The 20182-nt window shown below is 31.9% G+C and overlaps 3 protein-coding genes across 3 annotated transcripts; 1 reads left to right on the top strand and 2 right to left on the bottom strand.

Moving 5' to 3' along the window:
- Positions 1-333: 333 nt before the first annotated feature.
- LOC123213270 (serine carboxypeptidase-like 40) lies at positions 334-6782 on the bottom strand. The gene is made up of 7 exons (XM_044632667.1): positions 6345-6782; positions 4720-4827; positions 4338-4612; positions 2229-2489; positions 1935-2146; positions 973-1078; positions 334-717 (listed from the first exon to the last, which is right to left on the bottom strand). The coding sequence occupies exons 1-7, from the start codon at positions 6712-6714 to the stop codon at positions 559-561; spliced, it is 1491 nt and encodes a 496-aa protein (XP_044488602.1). The 5' UTR covers positions 6715-6782; the 3' UTR covers positions 334-558.
- A 5364-nt stretch (positions 6783-12146) lies between these two features.
- On the top strand, positions 12147-13079 carry LOC123214381 (protein BPS1, chloroplastic-like). Its single transcript, XM_044634120.1, has one exon. The coding sequence runs from the start codon at positions 12147-12149 to the stop codon at positions 13077-13079; it is 933 nt and encodes a 310-aa protein (XP_044490055.1).
- Positions 13080-13281: 202 nt separating this feature from the next.
- LOC123214501 (agamous-like MADS-box protein AGL15) lies at positions 13282-17693 on the bottom strand. Its single transcript, XM_044634299.1, has 8 exons — positions 17259-17693; positions 15480-15555; positions 15119-15183; positions 14915-15014; positions 14783-14824; positions 14344-14385; positions 14078-14256; positions 13282-13581 (listed from the first exon to the last, which is right to left on the bottom strand). Exons 1-8 carry the CDS (start codon positions 17438-17440, stop codon positions 13494-13496), a joined length of 774 nt encoding a protein of 257 aa, XP_044490234.1. The 5' UTR covers positions 17441-17693; the 3' UTR covers positions 13282-13493.
- Positions 17694-20182: the final 2489 nt, after the last annotated feature.

Here is a 20182-nt window from a genome sequence, read left to right as displayed (position 1 = left end):
TTCTTCTTCCCATTGATTCTTTTGAATTTAAACAATTCCCTTTCTTTTCCAACAACTCTAATTCTTCTTCGAAAATATTGTTCACTAATCTAACAAGTTGAGCACAAACAAATTTTTTGTTTAAATTTAATTCAGTTTGATTTAACTCAAATTTACCCCTTCAGGTTTAATAGCATAATATATTGTTTTTTTCTGTAGGAAACAAATATTTTTACAGGTTTGGTTTGATAATTAAATTTAATGTAATCTCCAAATTGTCCAAGTATTTGTCATTGTGCTAAAAGTTGGATTGCATTGAATCTTTTTGGACTCCTTTGTTTTATCATGATAAGGTTGAAAAATGGTATTAATTTTCTTGTTATTGCTCTGAACTTATTGACAAGAAACAAAATAAGAGATAAAATTACCAATTTCCAGTAAGAAACAATATTGATCAACCATGCTAAATCCTAATCCCCAATTTGAACCAGGCTTCTTTCTCTTCTTTTCCTGGCAAAACAATGAAATGCTGCTGAAACATATGAAGCTATAAATAAAATCCTAAAGAAAGTAAATGAATTAGGTGTATCTTGAAGTATTGGGAAGAGGTGAGCCATTCAGGAAGTGGGAGACAAGTGAAAGAGCTCTCTTGGGCTGGTAGCTTGGCACTTGATGCCCAGCTCCTCTCACTGTGGCAAATGTCAAGTCTCCCTTGTACACTTGTGTGTATCCACCAACCTGTCAAACAATATTAAATGAATATCAGAAGTCATTGCAAATAAACCATTCGTATGCAGGATTGGATTCGAATAAAGTCGAGCTTAAATAAAGGTCAGCTCGAGCTTTGTTAGAATTCAGAACGGTGAGCTTGAACGCATTGAGTTGAACCAGACCCAAAAAGCCTAACTTAATTCAACCAAACCCAAAATGGATAATTGGGTGTGGCGCACAGAACTTTAATGAGAGGAAGAAGAAAATAAAGGTGAAGTTTACCTCGCCACCGTGATACCAAGCATGCCATGGAGTTTTGATGGGAAGTTTCATTGTGTTAATAGAATTCTGGGTTGAAGTAACTGGCACTCTTCCATCTGTATCACCACTGCAAAATTGCCACCAAAGAAATATTAAGATATATAGCATCAATGTGCATAAAATGAGGGTGAGTATAATGAATAATTCTATTTCTAATTAATTGTGGATTTGAAACAAGTCAAAACCCGAACAAGGGTCGGCTCAAATCTTGAAAGACTAAACTGAGTTGGCAATGTGTTCTTAGACCAGCCATCATAAAGTTGTTGGAGAGGAAGAATAAGAGTTGTTAGAAATAAAAAGTAAAAGTTGTCGGAGATAAAGAAAAAGAATTATCTGGGAAATTGAAGAAAATGAATTTACTATCATTATCAATGAAAAGTCATCAAAAAGATGAATCTATCAATGACTTTTCATTGTCTAAACGAAATTGAACTGAATTAACTCAAACTCAAGTCAAGACTATCTCAGTTTGAGTTTGGGCTCATTCGAGTTGAACATTGAGCCTTGGATCAACCTTTATTTCTATGATATAGTAGCTGTAGTAAAGTCTTCAACCCATCTGCCAATAATCAATATTTATGTTATGAAATTGGCTTCCATCCATCACTATTAATCATGAAAACCAAAAGAGGGGCCTATACACGCACGTTTTCAGCAAAAGTAAAAGTGCAGAGAGATGAATCCTATGAAAAGCTAGGGGCCTGCTCGCTTGTTTTGTACCTTTCAGTAAGATAAAGGCCAATTGTTTTCATAGCAAGCTAGAACTAAACAAACTGCATATCGAGGACCAATAACTCAGTCCATGGTTAAGATATTGTCATACATACGGAGTGAATGTATCAGCTCATTGTCAATTTGGTTTCACAACCCAAAAAGTCTCAAATCCGAAAGAGAAAGCAAACTGAAATTAACGATTTGATTACCTGAATATCCAGACTCGAAGCCCGTTTGACATTAACTCTTGTAGAAGAGGAATAATAGTTGAAGGGCTATCATTCCAGTTTTGAATTAAATCACTGCATGGCTGCCAGTCATGGTCAAGTTTTGTGATATTGGCATGCATGGCTTCTTGAACATCGGGCCTGTTTAGATAAGCATACACATAATTATCGCTGCACGGATCGAAATTCATGATCTGCACAAGCAAAAGCAATCAATCAATCTCTTGGCTTTTAAAACTGTTGATTGGAAACTTTTGGCTGATTATGTCAACTTACTGAAGCTCTCTTGGGATGTGCAGTGAGACTGGAATTGGCGCACAAGGGGGCATAGATGTTGTATATGTCGAGATAGTAAATGTTCAGGCTAGCAACTTCAGTGGCTGCGTCGCATTCAGCAGATTGAGTTGAGGCACTGGGTGAAAAATCGCAGGATTTTTCAATTTGATCTGCAGTTTCATATGAAATTAAAGCATGGTTTTTGAAGTACTCATACATTCCTCTAACGTCAGTTTCATCATTTATCACAGCATTCCCAATCTGCATAAAAAATATATTCGAATGAAACTGATTTGTTATGAGAGAGAAAACCAAGTGTTCGAATGTTGATAGGAATGGCAATGGGGCGGAAGGGGTGAGGAGAGGATGGATATCCTCATTCCCGTTAGTGGGATTACAATTCCTTACCCGTGGGAAATAATGTCTTCCTCTTTCCTCTCATTTCCCACTCCCTTCGTGTCCCTCATGTGTAAGTGTTATCATAGTAATAATATTTTGATAAAGGCAAAAAAGGTACCAAATGAGGTGGACATGGGGCGGGAATACATATATTTCTCCGTCCTTGCTTGTTTCAAAGAATCCTCTCCCCACATAAGGCGGGCAAGGACCCCATATTTAAGATCAAATTGTTATACCAAAATGTGGGGGAGATGGACCAAGAGGACCCATAACAGCCTGGTTTTACTTTATACAACCTAAAGTAACATTGATGTATATATAAAGATTAAAAAGATTATATTTTCCATCTATGCATGCTGTTCATGAGAATTAAGTGTAAAATGTTAAAATCGAATTAATTGTATTTCATCACCCCAAGATATATGCACCACAACTGGTATGCAGGCTTTGGCTTAACATGTACAGCTTTAATATGCATATATAGAGAAGTATGCTTAGATATGAGTCAGGTAATGCTTAAACCAAGATTAATTTGAATTCAATTTGGATGTACAATTGGATGGCTCGAATTCATTGAGTTGGGATTTAGGGAAGTTTGAGTTTGGCTTGGGGTTAAAGTTCAAAGCTTGAAGTTTGGCTTATCTTCATGACTCATTATTGTAAATTGAGTTCGTGGTTTGTTTGTGTGACTTGAATGTGTTACTTGTTTTAATAATAGAGAGAATGACGGTGTTTTTAATATCAAAATAATATTATTTTGTCAATTAATTAACTCAATTTAATTTAAGCTCACTCATGAGTTGAACTAACTCAAATTTTCTTAAATCGATTTCGGTTTGATTTCTAAATGAGTGAAGAATTCTAGCTCGTAAGCCCATACAAACTTAAGTTTGAGTTTTTTTGAGCCTAATGTAAGCTTGGTTCAGTTGAACCTCAAGAGAGGTCACATCATTTAATAAGTAATGTTGCAAAACATATATAATATGCTAATTTTTTAAATATTCTGGTAACAGAGGCGCCATTTTATAACAAATCACTATTTAGAAAAGAGAAATTAAAAGGAAATTTTGAATGAAAAGTAAATGCAACCTAAAGGAAAAATGATGAAAATTTAACAATTGAAAATGAAAAGCTAACTCACATGGGAGCTTTCATCCAAATTCTAAGCATCAATCATTTCAACTACTCTTTGAAAAGAAACAAACAACCAAAAGAAAATGGCGGCATAACCTTATGTGTCATAGACTTCAAGTTTCAATTGATTGATAATTATATGAGGTGTCTTTGAAAGAGGGCATGTGATAAATTTAAGTAGAAAATATTAGAAAATTTCCAAATGTAAGTTAAAATTAATTATAATTTTGATTTAATAAAATTCAGTAATTAAATAATTTTTAATTGTAGTTTACAAATTCACAAATAATGTTTTAGACATCAACATGACGTTTAAGATTTATAAGACCTTTGAAAAGATTTAATAATCTATTATATATAAGTTATATCCTTTTTTTGAAACCTTAACGTACAAGTTTAATTATTGAAAGTCGTCATTTAGAAATATTTTATAGGCATTTTAGGCATCATGTAACCCTAAATCAATTTTAATTCATTATTTTAAAACATTTGTGTATATCATTTGGATTAAATTGATTTTGTTTTATTATGTAAAAATAGTAGAAAATTCAAAGAAGAAGGAGAGAAGATTGATACCATAATCCCTTTGAGGTTGATGAGGGTCTGGTTTGCCATCTCGTTATGGGAGAGAATTGTACGTGCAAGTTGAGGCACATAATGCCCAGCATAGCTCTCACCAGCAATGTAAAAATCTGTGTCTTTATATTCAGGAAATCTCTGAAGCCAATTCACCAAGAACACATAATTATCTTCAGCTGTTCTTCTATCTCCATTCTCATCGTAATCTTTAGTTGTATTAGAGTACGAAAACCCTACCCCAGCAGGCGACTCAAGAAACAATACATTTGCAGCTTCACCCAGAAGAAAAAAAAATGTTAAATTAATCTACTAGGAATATACATTAATTATCTGTATAAAAATGAAAAATAATAATATATATATTATATATTATATATACCATTGTTCCATGAGTATAAATTTTTGTAGAGTGTTTTGCCATCACTGCGGACTCTAAATGGTCCAAGTTCTTGCATTGCTCCATAAGCAAGAGATGAGCAACCAGGACCTGAAAATGAACACGAAAATTAAGCTACAATGTTGTCAAATAATAATTAAAGAAGAGAAGTAATGATCAGAAGCAACATGTTCTAGATTAGTATTTTACTTTATGCTATGTATAGAGATGGCAACGGGGAGAGACAGAGAAGGGATCTCAATCTCTGTCCCGTTTCTATTATGAGGATGAAAATAATTCTCCGTCCTTGAAGAAAAATCTTCTCTCTATCCTCTTACCGTTCTCGTAAGAAAAAATCTCTTCTTTATACTCTCTAAACACAATATAAATATATTAAATAACAAAATTAAGTAAAATTAAAATCAATCCACTATTTCAAATGTCACAAGTATAATATATTAATCACTTTAATATACATAATAAAAACCTAAATAAATTTGAAAAATATAAATACTCTAAAACTATAAAGATGTGTTAATATTTTAAGTAAATATATTAATATAAAAGGATAGAGACGGACGAGATGGGGAAAAACTGGGAGGGGATACATGTATTTCTATCCTTGATCTATTCTTAATTATAAAGATTTTTTTCATCTATCTTTCTATCTCTTTCTCTTTTTTTATCAAAAAACTTTCCCTCTATTAAAGTCAAGATTTCTAAAATTGGGTCGTAATTTTCATCTCTTGTTATGTATGTATTTCACAAATCCCATATAATACATTAAGCGTGACAGCATGCAAGAGTTCCATTTCCCAATGAAAAGGCATACCTATGATTAAATTATGGATAACAACACGTCAAAAAGATATGGAGTTTTTTTTTTTTTAAAAATTAAAAGGACTGACTTTTGAAATTCATATTAAATAGGTTTTTTTTTTTTTTTTTTGGTTAAGGTTATAAACTAGTCACTTTATTTTTAAAATAAAATAAATCAACCGAATCTAAATATATTTTTTATGTATATTTAATTTTAAAAAAAAACTGAAAATTTGATTTTTTTTTTTAATTTTGAAATGTAAATTATTTTAATAAAAAAATTTAAGAATTCAATCTATTTAATAAAAAAATAAAATTTGATCTCTTCAATAAAGATGAAAAAGGTAATAATTTGATAAACCAGTGTTGTTATACCATTAAATCTACACATGGGAAAGTTTAGATCTGAATTCTCTATTCATTGTGCATGCCTGATAGCAGTGGCGACTAGATGCACGCCTGCAAATCCTCCATGGAAAATCAAGCCAGGGATTTGAACACAGGCACATATGCACCACGTGTGGAGAAGAAATGTGGGCCTTAAATATATAGGTATATATAAAATACAAAGCATTATAGAAGAGAAATGATGAGACAGCGCACATGATATTATTAATCATGCAAGGAGTAATCATGCAAATTTGTTGCCAGAATAGATGAGAATGGGAGAAGAAAGGGAAAGAAAACTACAAACTTGCACAGCTTTAGCAAATAATATCATTCACAGTGATAATGAAAATGTCAAATGCTTCAAGAAATTAAGAAAAACGCAAAAACAAAAAAAAAAAAAACAAAAATGGTCGGTGTACCTCCATTGAGCCAAAGAAGAAGAGGAAAAGATTCCTTAGACTCGTGATCAGTTTCAGCAAAGTAATAATAAAGAGCACGACCAGCAGATTTATCGACAATAACATAACCTGCATACTGAGAAAACTTAACCTGAGGCTGTCCAGGGAGTCTCTGGATTTTATCTTTCTCTTTGAGACCCTCTTGGGGATGAAGCTTGGAGGCTGTCTTCACATGATGAATTCCTTCGAAGAGACTCTTATCGATCCCGGAATTCTCCTTCAGCTTGGCGTTGTAGAAATGGCCAAGCTGCTCGGTTTGCTTCTTGCAATGACTCTTACCTACCAGAAATACCACTAAGAGAATTAAACTACTGAAAAGTCTCTTCTCCATTGTGTTAGCTTGCTTCTCCTTCTTCTTATTGCTGTCTCTTTCAGTATAAATAGAAGATATAGAGAATAGAATAATTGAAGTTGGATCCAGGAACAAGCTGTTTATATGGAATTGTAAACGAATAAAACATTTTTTTTCGTACTTTTTTTAGGCAAAACTTAATTTTATTAAAAAATTAGCATTACAAAGATAAAATAATAATGGTATCATCCAATATAATGTCTCATTTCATATGCTTTTAAAATTTTGTAATTTAAGTTTAAAAACTTTAGTCTTCATATTAGTCAATCATCTAAATTCAAATCCCAATCCATTAGAATCATCACACACCCAAATTAAACCCACTTCACTCAAACTCAATCCAATCAAATTCATCAAACATGTAGATGTAACTATTTTATATGTTTAAAAATTATAATTTAAGTTTATAATAAATCTTAGCCGTCAAAACCTTTACTTATTAAAGTGCAAACCCACCCAAATTGTCACCCACCCAATTAGAACCATCTACAAGAAAAAGGAGATTGAAAATGAAAGAGAAAGAAAAAATGACAAACTTGATATGTAAAATACTAATTTAAAATTTTACCATTCTGAGGTGATACGTTAATTTTAAAAAACGAAATAGTTAAGGGTGATGCAGTAATTTAACCTTTTGACATTATGTCAAAATTTATTTTCAAGTGAAAAGGTGTTATTCATGCATTTAATGGGCGGAAAAGTATTTTAAGTAAAAAAAAAATAGGTGGCGAAATGTTAATCACTCTTTTTTTTTTTTTTAAATGGTGTAGTTTCAACCTCCAGCAGCAAGGCTAGTCAGTATGCGGAAAAACTTGTGTAATGCAAATAAAATTTATAATATAATTAATAAATATAATAATACAAAATTATGATCCAAACAAATTGCTTATTCACCAATCATGTTCTGCCATGTGACCAGAATTTTGATACAGTGGTTAGGTCAACTAATGACACATGCAGAGTGGTTCATAATTTTGATTTTATTGAACATGGGGAGCTCAACATATTAGACATACCCAAATTAAATGTGTCTAAAATTGGTGTAGTTTGTCAAGCTAAAGCCCGTAACCAGCTTGCCTCAATGCTAAAACGCGTGCGTTTTACAAGTCCTTTGTCAAAATTTAATTTTCTTTTACAGATTTTTTAATATTTATTTCATCAAAAAGAATTTTTAATACAAGTAAAAATTCTTATTAAAATTGGGTCTATTCTTCGAAACTTATATAAACAATTTTATCCATTGAAAATTTATATATACCAAGAATTTCTAAACAATAAGTTAATGAATAATCATTTGCCTACATATCCAAGTTTATACATTATAATTTAAACAAGACTCTATTCTTGTCTTTAATAATTATTAGGTGGTCGATTTATTTTTCATGCATTATTGATGTTTGTGAATGATTATGCATAATTAATTATAAAAATTTTATAAGAATATATATATTTTTTTCATGGTGGTTATGCCTAATTATAATTTATAATATGATTGATTATGGACACTCAATATGGCAGAATGATCTAGCAATTTCCTTTTCTTGTGAAGGAATCATTGAATGGACCAAATTCTGAAGTAAAAATAAATAAATAACAAGTTGAAGAGTGGGCCAAAAATGATAAGGGCTAGATTCAAAAGGAAATTAGAAGGAGTGGTGGGTGGAGGATTCCCTTTGTTTATTTTGAAAACATATTAATTTGGAAGCTTCTCAATAACAGAATGAATAAGAAACAAAATCCCATCTTGTTATGGGTTTAGTCTAGTCTATTTTATGTTGCCAAAACCAAAAAAAAATCTAAATAATTAATAAAACTGTGGGCATGGTTAGGTTGAAATGTTGAACATCATATCTTAAAAAAAAAAAAAAACTTATCATTTTGGTGTTTTCATATATTGTTCCACAGTTAGTTTCTTGATGATCAAATTAAACCCAGATAAATTTATTAATATCAAATCAATTTATTTAAATTTAAATTGATCTTAAACTAAATATGATTTGAACTCGATTTAAATTAAACCCAACCTTAATTGTTCTTGCGCTTGATGAAATCTAATCCATGCAAACTTCATAGGCCAAACCCAACTCTATTTCTTAATGGGATTTGTAAATGAATTTTGCCCGGCTCATTTTATGGATTATGTGCACCTTTCTTGAAGGGCAACCCAAGATGCTTTAATGGGCCATTACTATCCACTATAATTGCAAAGAAAGAGAACCCAGAAGAGTTCAAGCTTAGTCTTCTTAAGTTCATCAATTATTTAAAAAGAATAAATGCAATATTTTTATTTTTTAAGATTTAATTCATATTATATTTAAACTGAATCTCAAGTTTGAGAACTTATCAAATCGAATAACAATAAATTCAAATTCAAATTCAAATCGGTAATAATCAAGCCAATTTATAAAGAGTTTACGACCGGCAACATGTAATGTGGGTTTCATTTCATTTAGTCCATTCATTACTTATATAAGTAAGAAGCCATAGAAGCAACCATCTAACCATTTTCTAATAAATTAACAACATATAATAAGATTCAAAACATATGGGAAATTCTTTTACAAATAATGCTCCATTTTCTTCCCCAACAATTAAGCCAACTGACTTCCACATCGTCTGAATTCAATTTAATATTTTCAAAGTTTGGTGGGTCAATTGACTAAACTTACAAATCCAGGATCATATTTTAAAATTTTTTTAAATCATATAAATCTCATATTAAAAATTTATATATTTTTATATAGAATTTAAATTTTATATCTTATATTTTAAAATTTTATCAAACTTAGTCACACCGTCATTTGAAAACAAATTATATTGAGAGTGTCAACAACATATGATATGATTTGATTTGATTTACTAAGTGTTTGAACTTTGAAGCAATTATAAAAAGGAAAAATCAGAATATTAATTAAAATAATCACTTTGTTATCTTTTATATATATATATATATATATATATATATATATATATATATATAAAATCCATTTTTTCTATTATATAAATATAATCATTTTTAAATTGATTTTGTTTTTAAAAAAAAAATTATGAGATTTAGGATTGGTTGGATGGATTGACTGATCAAGCACCCGATCAATCAATTTTTAAAAATAAATTGGTTGATTAACCAATTTTTTAAAAATAAATTAATTGATCAATTAATTTTTTAAAAATAAATTAGTTGGTTTGGTGTTTAGCCAACTTTCCTTTTACATTTTCATCTCATTTCATCTCATATTTTTGTCTTGATTTGATAAGTAGATGAGTTTTATGTCATGAATGAGTGAGACTTGATTGAATAAATATAAAATTTAAAGACATTTTATGTTTTAGGTTATATATGTATAATAAAAATAATAATTATATATATATATAACTATTTTAATTAATATCTCCGGGAAAATCGGTGCCAAATGGTTGTTGCCTCATTATATTAATAACAAATTTGAGCTAAACACGTAATTACCCTTTCAATCTAATTAAAGTGGAGCCGTGTTCTCTATATACGTGATCAAGACATAATCACAATTAACACATTCAAGCTTACCGTAAACTTAAAAAGTTCTATCCTGCATTTTTAATTCCTCTAGGCAAAGAATAAATAATCTTGTACAACTAGTAGTGTACTTGTTGTAAAATTTACAGACTTGGATAAGATATTGACCGATTAAGGGATTGATCCGAACTTCATCTAATATAAATAGATTGATAATAAATTAAATAAATATTAAAATAATATTTAACTATTCATATTTATGATCTAACATTATGTGGTGTATATTTCTTATCAAGTGAACTCAATTCAAGTTTTAGTAATTACAAAATTTTGCAAAATAACTTGGCCTATGTGTGCATACAGGTTTGATTAGATTAAATTATGATCATACGTAATTTACTCAATTTAGTCAATCGATTCAGTTCATGTTTTAAAACACTATCGACTATAAAATAGAAAAATAAGAATAAATAATGAAAAAAAGGGAAATAGATCATATGATAATTTTATATTAAATAAAATATAATTTGAAACAATTTAGTAATTTCACTTGTTTAAAATTATAACAGATTTTTTCCGTTAATAAGATTAGAATTTGGATAAAAGAATTTGATTTATGCCACCAATTATGAAAAAATATATTCGGCAAACGTTGAAGGGGGAGAATGTGATTCACTTGAGCATTTACGAATATAAAGGTAAAAATTTACCTGGAATAAATAAACAATGGGCGGCCCATAGTGAGCCAGCCAGCCTACTGGCGCCGCTGTTCTGTTTTTCTACAACAATATGGATTAGATGGACGGTAAATAAAATGTTACCAAATTTTGTGCCATAAAAAGAGTCCGAGAAGATTTAAGGCATCCTCTATAAGGGTAAATTCAAATTGAATCAATTTAAATTTAAAAATCAATTTAACTTTATTCAATGTGATTCAAATTTGTTTATTTTAAATATGACTTAAACTTAAATTAAAAAGACTTGACTTATTTTAAAATCGAACTAAACTCAGGTTACAAATAATTTGGCTCGATTTGACTTGCACACTAGATAAATGACTCAATTCTTTTAAATTTAACTCATGATTCAATTTGAATTATATTAAATAATTGTTAAATGATATTGTTTTATCAATAAATCATGAATTTAAATCACGAATTTGAGTCATATATCTGAGTAATAAATTTGAATCATAAATTTAAGTCAAACTCAAACAGAATCATTTTTAATTAAACTAAACTCGAACCATCTTTAATGTTGATTTAATAAATTCAAATCAAACTTGAGTCAAAGAATTTTCAAACTTGATTTGAAGAATATTCAAATTTGATTCGATTCAGTTCGTATCCACCTCTTTCCTCTTCAGGTTACTCTTATTACAAATACATTATATAAAACATGACCAAAAAGTCCCACCAAATGACTATTCCCCCCGATTATACAATCACCTGAATCTATATCTATTATTTAACTTTTCCAAAGATGATGCATTTTTTACTTTTCACCTGTGAAAAATATAACAAAAATTAACAAACTTTATTTATAAATTTAATAAATGGTTCGGTAAATGGACTTTTCAAAGGAAATGTGTTTCATTCCTCCAAGAATTTGAAGTCTTCTTCTTCACTGCTTCCTTCCAAATTCCAATCTTGCTTAGCTAACAAGCACAAAGTGGACCCAATTGTGCAGAAGAAGCGTGTCTGAATGAATATACAAATAGATAAACACGACTTCACCGCCGAACAAACAGCCAATCACCATTGATTCTTTCAACTTCCAAGCTCCTGTTTTTGCCCACAGTGATCTTAAGAGCGTGTACCGACTTACAACTTTGAAATAAAAAGCCAGACTTGTACAATCCAAACCATCAAAGCCAAAAGTTTGAATACTTGTCTAGTTAACTTTGCTTCTTGTCATGGTACTCTTGGTACAAAGGCTTAGCAAAGTCTACTTCAAGCTGGAGAATCATTTACACCACCACCGCCATGAACCTGAAGCTTTGCAAGCTTCTCTTCAGGATTTTGAATCACATATTTCCATTTGCTTAACCCAATTGTCGAAACCCGGATCGGAATTCTTGTCCCTGTCATGGATTCTGCAATGCTTTGAGATCCTTCCAAGCGTCAACAAGGCTTTTGCAAAGCTGGTTGTGGATATAGACTACCCCATGTGTAAATGGGAGGAGAATTCTGTGGAGGAGTATCTCGAGTTCAGCTTGACTTTATTGGAGCTTCTTAATTCAATTTCCTCGTCTGTTTCTCATCTGGGTCACGCTCGGCTTTGTCTTTCTCATGCTGTAGACCTTGTGGAGAGTTCACCTTCTTCGGCTATTGAGCGTCTCAAGGCTGTTCAAGTAAAGGGTTCAAGCTCAATCAAAGATGGTTTCAGAAAGACTCAAAACAAGGAAGACGGTGATGAAAGGTTGAATTTTTCCAGCAAAGAAAAGATTCTTCATCTAGCTTTGTTGGAAGTAAAGAGAGTTGGATTGTGGATCTGTGGCGTTATTTTAGCGGGATTGTCTGGAGATTCTAAACCATACTTGGAAACGATCAAAGAACTTGGAGGATTATCAGGCTCTACTCTGAGCGGTTTGGATTCAAGTTTCTGTGAAGCAATTAAACAAGGGGTTGTGTTGAAGGAGGTGAGAGAGCTGAATGATTCAGCTGCTTGCTTTGCAGCTGCCATTGAAGCTGGAAATAGCAGCCATGGAGTGGAGGAATTAAAAAGAAAATTGCAGGCTTTTGAGAAGCTGATAGACAGCTTAACAAAGGAGGTTGATCTTCTCTTCTCCATGCTTTTAGCTGGAAGAAATGAACTGCTTAATGGCATTAGAAAAGTATTGAATTAAGTCTAATCAACCATTGCAATTCCATTCTTAATTTGTAAATAAATTCAATGTTCTTAGTTTTCTTTTATACATCTTCCGTGTGAAGCGATCAGCTTGCTACCTGTTAAATTCAAATTAGCGATTTGAACTCATCAATTATCACGTAATAAATAGAGAGAATACGTTCGATTTATCATCACCCAAAAGCACTACATTTAAAATCTAAACTTTGGAAATGTACTCTGATCATTACTTTGAAAAATAATAAAAGAGTAACTACAACGTTTTTCATCATCATCATCTGAAATATTAGCTTCAATTATATGCATATAAAGTCCCTGCTTTGATGATTCAGAAAAAACTGCTAAAGCTACAAGCAACTGTAACAAAATTATTTCATTTTCTGTTGTTTCTATCAGAAGTGATGGCAAGGGGTTATGGTTGGCCCAGTTGGCTCCTTGAGTCATTGGAATTGGTTTCTCCTTCGGGTGTCTTCCTCTTGCGGCAAGAATTGCTTGGCAGCCTAGGCAAACTCAAAGAATATATATACATGAGTATGAAGAAAGCAAATGAATGACAGTTCTGTCAATAAAAAATAACATGTTTCTGCATATTTTTTTCATAACTAAGCTAGTTAAAGATAAAGATAAAGTTGATTTCGGTTATCATTAGTTCAATGCTTGAATGGAAATCTTGCTCCATCTTAATAAGAACAGGCCTTGTGAAATCAAGTTAATAGTAGGAAGAAAAACCTATGGCAGCTCACGCTGACCACCATATACAGACATCCCCATGTCCATCTATCAAGTTTAAATTTAGTAGCACGAGGAAATTTGACAAAAATAATGGACACTTTGAATGGGTTCTGCTTAAATAAAACAGTTACCAGATTGAAATCAAAGATTTACCCTGAGCTGAAGGGTGTCAACTAGAGAGAACATTCTTCTAAACAACAAGAGCAGCAGGATTTTTGCAATTAGTTAAGGGTGACATTGAATAAGGGAAAAGTATAGTAGTACCCTAAATGCAGGGTAGTGTCTGAATCTCCCTTTTCCATTACAATATCGGAGGCCACTTCAGGACTTGCAGAACTATGGTTTACAAGAGAATTGTTTCCTCCTAGAGGATAGTACTCCAAATATGGTGGGACTGGTGAGACTTGATCAGTAGATCGAAAGACACCCCGAAGTTCCTCAACCTATGATACAAGATGGACACACAGATTAGACACTCAGACAAAGAAAATAAAATGAAAAAGATTTGCTTCTACAATGACATATCTTACCTGTCTGCGCAAAGTTTCATTCTCCAGCATTGCCTGCTGTCCCTGTACAAAAGAAATAAAGACAATGTAATCATACAGACAGAAATTCCAGCCTTCCTTTGGTAAAAAGAATTCAGCTTCACAGCACCATAAAAGATGCAGCGTATGCTGCCACTTTTTAGCATCAAGTGTAAGCCCAAACTAAATTTAACTATGGGATAGATATGACATGAACTGGTGTTTAGTAATTCTTCATGTCATATCCAACATATTTTAGAAAATTGTTTTTGAAAACCTTAGCTAGATATGGCATGAAGAATTACTTAACACCAGTTTCAGATGAATCTGACATCAGTGTGAGTCCCTATTATTTTATATATATATATATATATATATATATATATATATATATATATATATATATATATATATATGTATATGCAAACTAAAACAACCTTACCTGTGCTCTTGATTGTTCCAGTTGCTCCATCAGTTGTTGCTCCTGGAATGATGCAGATTTAGTAAAGGCCTCTCGGCAATGATAGTTACTGAAACGGGTGAAAAAACAAATAAAAGCAGAGATCTTTCAAACCTTTTTCTCCTTCACAAATGACAGTCCCTCCTGTAATTCCTGTTCTAGAAGCTGCAAGTCCTTTAAGCTCAAGCTATTCAGGTCCTTGCCCATAAGTTGCCTATACAATCAAAGCAATCAGTATACTTCTAAAATGAGAATTGACAGGCAATTTATCCAAAGTCTGATTTTTATACTAACTCAAATAGAATAAAGAATACTTACAACTGCTTTATTTGTAGCTTTGCAATTTCATCTTTTAGAATATTGACTTCCTTAGTCCCTTGCTTCTGAGGAGAAAAGAAAAGTTGGAAACATTAATACCAAAAGCATGAATCCGCAGAATAATCATCATAGAGAAAACCAACATACCAAAAGCTTACAAGAGGGAAAATTTTCATGGACTCATAAATCTAACCAAGTAGATGCACTGATTACAAAGATACAATATCATTGCTGCTTTAAAAGGATTTATGAAAGATTGGAGTGGCAACAATGTGTCACAAGAGGGATTCATAGACAAAAAATATAACAGAATAATAGAATTGCTCCAGATTTTACAAGTAAACCATGCATCAATGAGTACCTCGGGTTTGTGTTCTGCTACAGCAATCTCCAGAGAGTTCATACACTTGTTATATCTGGAAAGTGTTTTCTTCATGCTGCAAAAATAAGATATAGAAATAGTTCAATGTTTCTGTAAACAAATTTATGAAGCACATAGTTTTAAATATTTTTGAAAACTTGCAATCAATATCAGTATACAATGCGGTTAACATGGCTTCCTCATAACAATATTACCATTGTACTCAATCTTACGATAAGTTTTAGCACCAAGAATATCATCTGTACTAAAATCCTCAGGTCTCTGAAGGACATTCTATCTTCATTATCGTTTTACAAATTCAAAGTAAAGATTATTCGCCAAATTCTTATAAACAATGGTCAAATAGTGCTATTCAGAACCCCACAGCTACCACATAAATCTTTGTTTTGGACACTCATTTTAGTCCCAGACTAAAATACCCTTTCTAAGACCACCTGTATGTTACAGCCCCATAGATTACCTTTACCTTTTGATACCAACGGGCTCACCAAACCAAGCTTAAAACTTATTTCTGCTGCTCTCTATCTTCCAAACTAGATATCCGTAATCTAACAAACCAGCATCAAGATGATCCAAGGTCTTAACTGTTACGAAACCCAGAGAAAAATAAAATAAAATGCACAAAAACTTGACATAGGAACACAAGTATTTACGTGGAAAACCCAATACGGGAAAAACCACAGGCAAATGATGAAGGATCCACATCTTAAATCCAAACTTTCTGAATTTAGACAAGCCCTTTCAGAATTTGGGTCACCTATACAACATTAACTACTCAAAAACAACTACCTGATGTTAAAACCTCTTTTTGTATAATTTGAAATTTTTCAGCCCCTCCTTTGAGCAATAGTGTCATAGGTTCTAGTACAGATTCCGCATTAGGAACGACTGAGGAAACTACACAAGCATTTAATTATGTGGAAATTAAGTTGAAACGCTAAAAGTGGACCTTTAGCCTAGAGCAATAACATTACACAGAGAATTACTGAGTGGAGCTTACTGCAAGCCAATCTCTGCAAGGGCAATGCAAAAAAATGACAAAAACTGTCCCAAACAGAAAGAAGTAAGATCCTGAAACCATTTTCAGTAATCTGGATTTCAAGATTATCAATTGGGGTCACCATTTCTCAAAGTTCAAATAACAAAAGCCCCAAACCAGCCCCTACGGAAAAGTTAGAAAGACAGAGAGGGAGTATAATAAAGAGTATTTTTTCAGAAATAATGGGAAAATATTGATAAAGAATCAACCTATACATTGTTCAAGCGGAGGTCGTCAACAATTTTAACTGAAAAACATTAACAAAAGTCCTTCTAAAAAGAAGAAAAGAACAAAGAGAAACCATCAACAGTCATATATAAAATATTTCCCTGCAACACAAAATTAAACAACAGTCATACGCAAAGTTTCAGAATTCCTACATAAATTTACAGAGTACTTATCCAAAAATCATTTTGACATAACAATTGCTCCAAACAAAAACCAGAGTACAAATCAACATGTATAATCAAGAACACATGCAACAAATAAAATTTAGTGAACTTCAAAATCATCCAGCATAGAAAAAGAAAAAAATTGTATCTAAAAACAAGATTCTAGATATAGAATAGCAAGAGAGTCATAGAATAATTAAAGGGGTAATAAACAAACATGCAAGAAGATGAAAAATTCTGAAAAACCAAAGAGAACCCATCAAGAAATACAATCAAACAAACACATGCAACCATCACATTTGTCCTCAAAAGGAATCCAAAACTAACCCAGAACTTGAAAACTCGAAAAGCTTGCCAGAATTAGAGAAGATTATAACAGCCACCTCAGCATCACAAAGAGTGGCCAATTCGTGAGCCTTCTTGAGCAAACCTGCTCGCCTTTTAGAGAAGGTAACTTGCCTACTATTTGAATTCTCGATCCTCTTTATCTCTATCTTACCTCTCCCCATTTCAATTTCTTGAGCAGATGATATAAAAGTACAAGGAAAAAAATCAAAATTCTTTGTCTCCTCCAACAATTCAGTTTGGGACAGAGAGGTCTGGTTGGTTTGGTTTGGAATATGGTGTTTCAGGTTTTGTGAGAAGAGTTATTTAATAAGGGCATTGGAAATGTATGTGAGACAGATTGCCAAATTTAGAGAAGATAAAGAGATAGTTTGTGTTTGAGAGCGTTTAAGGCTGGAAACGGCAAGTTTGCATGGCTGTGTCTTTGTATTCTATTTAGAGTCTTTGTGTGCTGAGCTTTGCATGATTCCTTTTCCCACATTTGGAGTGTCCTGGGTGCTCATAGTTCTCTTTTTTGGGTCCACAATACCATTTTTTCCTGACTTTTCTAGGCAGTTCCAAGTTTAGGTTTTTTATTTTTTTTATTTTTAAATAATGAAACATCCTGTTTCCACATTGTGTGCTTTGGATATACAGTATCACATTCAATGACATATAGAACAACTTTAATATCACAAAGTTTCATTAATCCAATAGTTTATGATACTAACCTACTGTTAATATATTATTTATTTTTTATATAACATTACAATGTATTACAACTTTGCTTCTAGTTTTTTAAGTTTAAAAACTTATAAACTATCCAAACAAACGATATAAGATATTTATATATACCCAACATCTCTTTTATGTTTTAAAGGTGTTACAAATAATTTTAAATTTTGTTTATCCTATTCATTCTGTATTTTTTACATTGAAGTGTTCACTTCTTCTACAATTAGAATGTGGGTTTGTGCAATTTTATTATCATTTGTTTTGTAGCAAATGAGAATCATGCTGGCTTAGTTTGCTGCAATTTCTGTTTTCAGATACCTCCCTTGCTAGTTATACTAAAGGGTAACCAGCACACCATCCATTCTAGAGATTTGTGGTATTTTCTCTGTTGGCTTTACCAGATTTAGACTGAGAATTTTAGTCGGATATCTTATTTTTCTGAATCTCTTTTTATAATCTTTCCCTAGATTTGGTAAGGTGGAATACCAAATTTAGAACAATGGCTTGTTTCTGCAGAGAGAGTCCTGGTTTAGTTGGCCTTTGAGGACCAAGTTTGGATGGCTTTTTGTTTTCACTGCTACATTTAGCAAATGGGTTTTTCCAATTCTAGAGAAAAACTAGTGGCATTCTTGTCTTTTCACTTTGTGGTAAAATTGTATCCAGAGATGGTAGTATTTTAGTAGATTACTATAAATGGGCATTTCAAATCCAAGTGTTGATATTGAAATCTTTTTCTAGATTTAGTGGTTCTCACCATATATAGTCAAAGATTTCCCTTTTTAAGTCTAAGATTACCAATTATTGTTTGGTTTGTCAAATTTTGGTAATTTTTTATTAATATACAAGTTAATTTACCATTTTATTTTTAATAATTTTAATCTTATTACAATTTTGTACTTACTATAATATAAAAATGCCCTCATTTTCTTTTAAAATAACAATAAACTTCAAAGATTTATCATGAATATTTTACTTTTATTCATATAATTTTTAAGATAAAAATATATTAATTTTCAATTAATTTTACAAGCCACCTACCCTATCACTTACACAACCACCGCCCATCACCCACCACCCTTCCACCGCTTGTCATCTGCATAGAACTGCGCCCAACCATTGTATTTTAGGAGATTGCTATAAATAGGCATTTGAAGATCCCTATCATTGATATCAATTTTTGTCTAGAATTAGCGGTACCAATAGGCTATGGTCAATGACTACCAAATTTATTATATCTAAGCTTACCAATGTTAAAGCGGGACAGAGGGTAAATTCTTCATTCACTCCTGTTGTTTTTAGAGGAAATTTTAAAGTTTTATTATTATAGAGTCGAGCTTGAATATAAGGTGGATTAAATTCAATTTAAACCTTAAATGGTTATTTTTAACTCGTTTGAATTAATTAAAAATATTATTAAAGATTATTAATAAGATAAATAATAATATCAATAAAATAAATAATATTATAAGACAAAGTTAAAATCCACATTGATCACCCCTAAAAATTCTGCACCTCCCTAAATTTCAACTAACATTCTCTCAAAAGTATCTTGCTTGTTGCATGTATAAGCATATCAACAACTTACAAGTCTCAAACTAATCATTTTGAACACAATGATCACTTATAATTTAATTATTGTAATATATTATTAATTTAATTTATTTCTAGTTTGAAATAATTCTTTGGCCTAACGACTATTTCCCACCCAAGGTTTGATGTTTTCTCAAGTTTTCACCTTTTAACTATGAAAACACCAAACACCCACCTATGATCGATTAGATTTAACAAAACCCTAACGGTAGTAAATTTAATCTCATTTCCCCTCTAAAAATTTTAAAAATAACATTTTTTTCCCTAAGTTAAGTTTGAAAAGATTACATTTCCCCCCCTAAGGTTTATTTCCAAACCCTTTCACTTTCTCCGGCGCCATCACTAGCCGTCTTCCCCTCCCGACGGTTTCTCTTCCACCGACGGTTGCCCTCAACTCTTGTACTACGCATCTGACACAAAGAGAAGTCGTCTGGGAAGAGAAATTGTCTTCCCAGACGACAAAGACGAGATCGATTGATCTCATCTTCGTCGTCTGGGAAGACGATCATCTTCCCAGATGAAGACGACTCGTCTTCCCAGAGGACGACAAGTCATCTCGTCTTTGTCTGGGAAGACGATCATCTTCCCAGACGACAATGACT

Source organism: Mangifera indica, chromosome 4, assembly GCF_011075055.1.
Source record: "Mangifera indica cultivar Alphonso chromosome 4, CATAS_Mindica_2.1, whole genome shotgun sequence".
Classification (NCBI taxonomy): Eukaryota; Viridiplantae; Streptophyta; class Magnoliopsida; order Sapindales; family Anacardiaceae; genus Mangifera; species Mangifera indica.
Note: the sequence above shows the minus strand (reverse complement) of the source record. Positions and strands in the feature narration are given on the sequence as shown.

What these genes read in the sequence shown, in the direction of transcription:
- LOC123214501 (XM_044634299.1), bottom strand. Translation starts at nt 17,440, where the DNA reads ATGGGGAGAGGTAAGATAGAGATAAAGAGGATCGAGAATTCAAATAGT. An exon ending in TTCGAGTTTTCAAGTTCTGG is followed by an intron (nt 15,556 to 17,258) that starts GTTAGTTTTGGA and finishes TTATTTTTGCAG; the next exon opens with CATGAAGAAAACACTTTCCA. An exon ending in ATGAAACTTTGCGCAGACAG is followed by an intron (nt 14,257 to 14,343) that starts GTAAGATATGTC and finishes CTTGTATCATAG; the next exon opens with GTTGAGGAACTTCGGGGTGT.
- LOC123214381 (XM_044634120.1), top strand. Translation starts at nt 12,147, where the DNA reads ATGGTACTCTTGGTACAAAGGCTTAGCAAAGTCTACTTCAAGCTGGAG.
- LOC123213270 (XM_044632667.1), bottom strand. Translation starts at nt 6,714, where the DNA reads ATGGAGAAGAGACTTTTCAGTAGTTTAATTCTCTTAGTGGTATTTCTG. An exon ending in TCAACCTCAAAGGGATTATG is followed by an intron (nt 2,490 to 4,337) that starts GTATCAATCTTC and finishes TTTTTTATGCAG; the next exon opens with ATTGGGAATGCTGTGATAAA. An exon ending in CTTGGTATCACGGTGGCGAG is followed by an intron (nt 718 to 972) that starts GTAAACTTCACC and finishes ATTGTTTGACAG; the next exon opens with GTTGGTGGATACACACAAGT.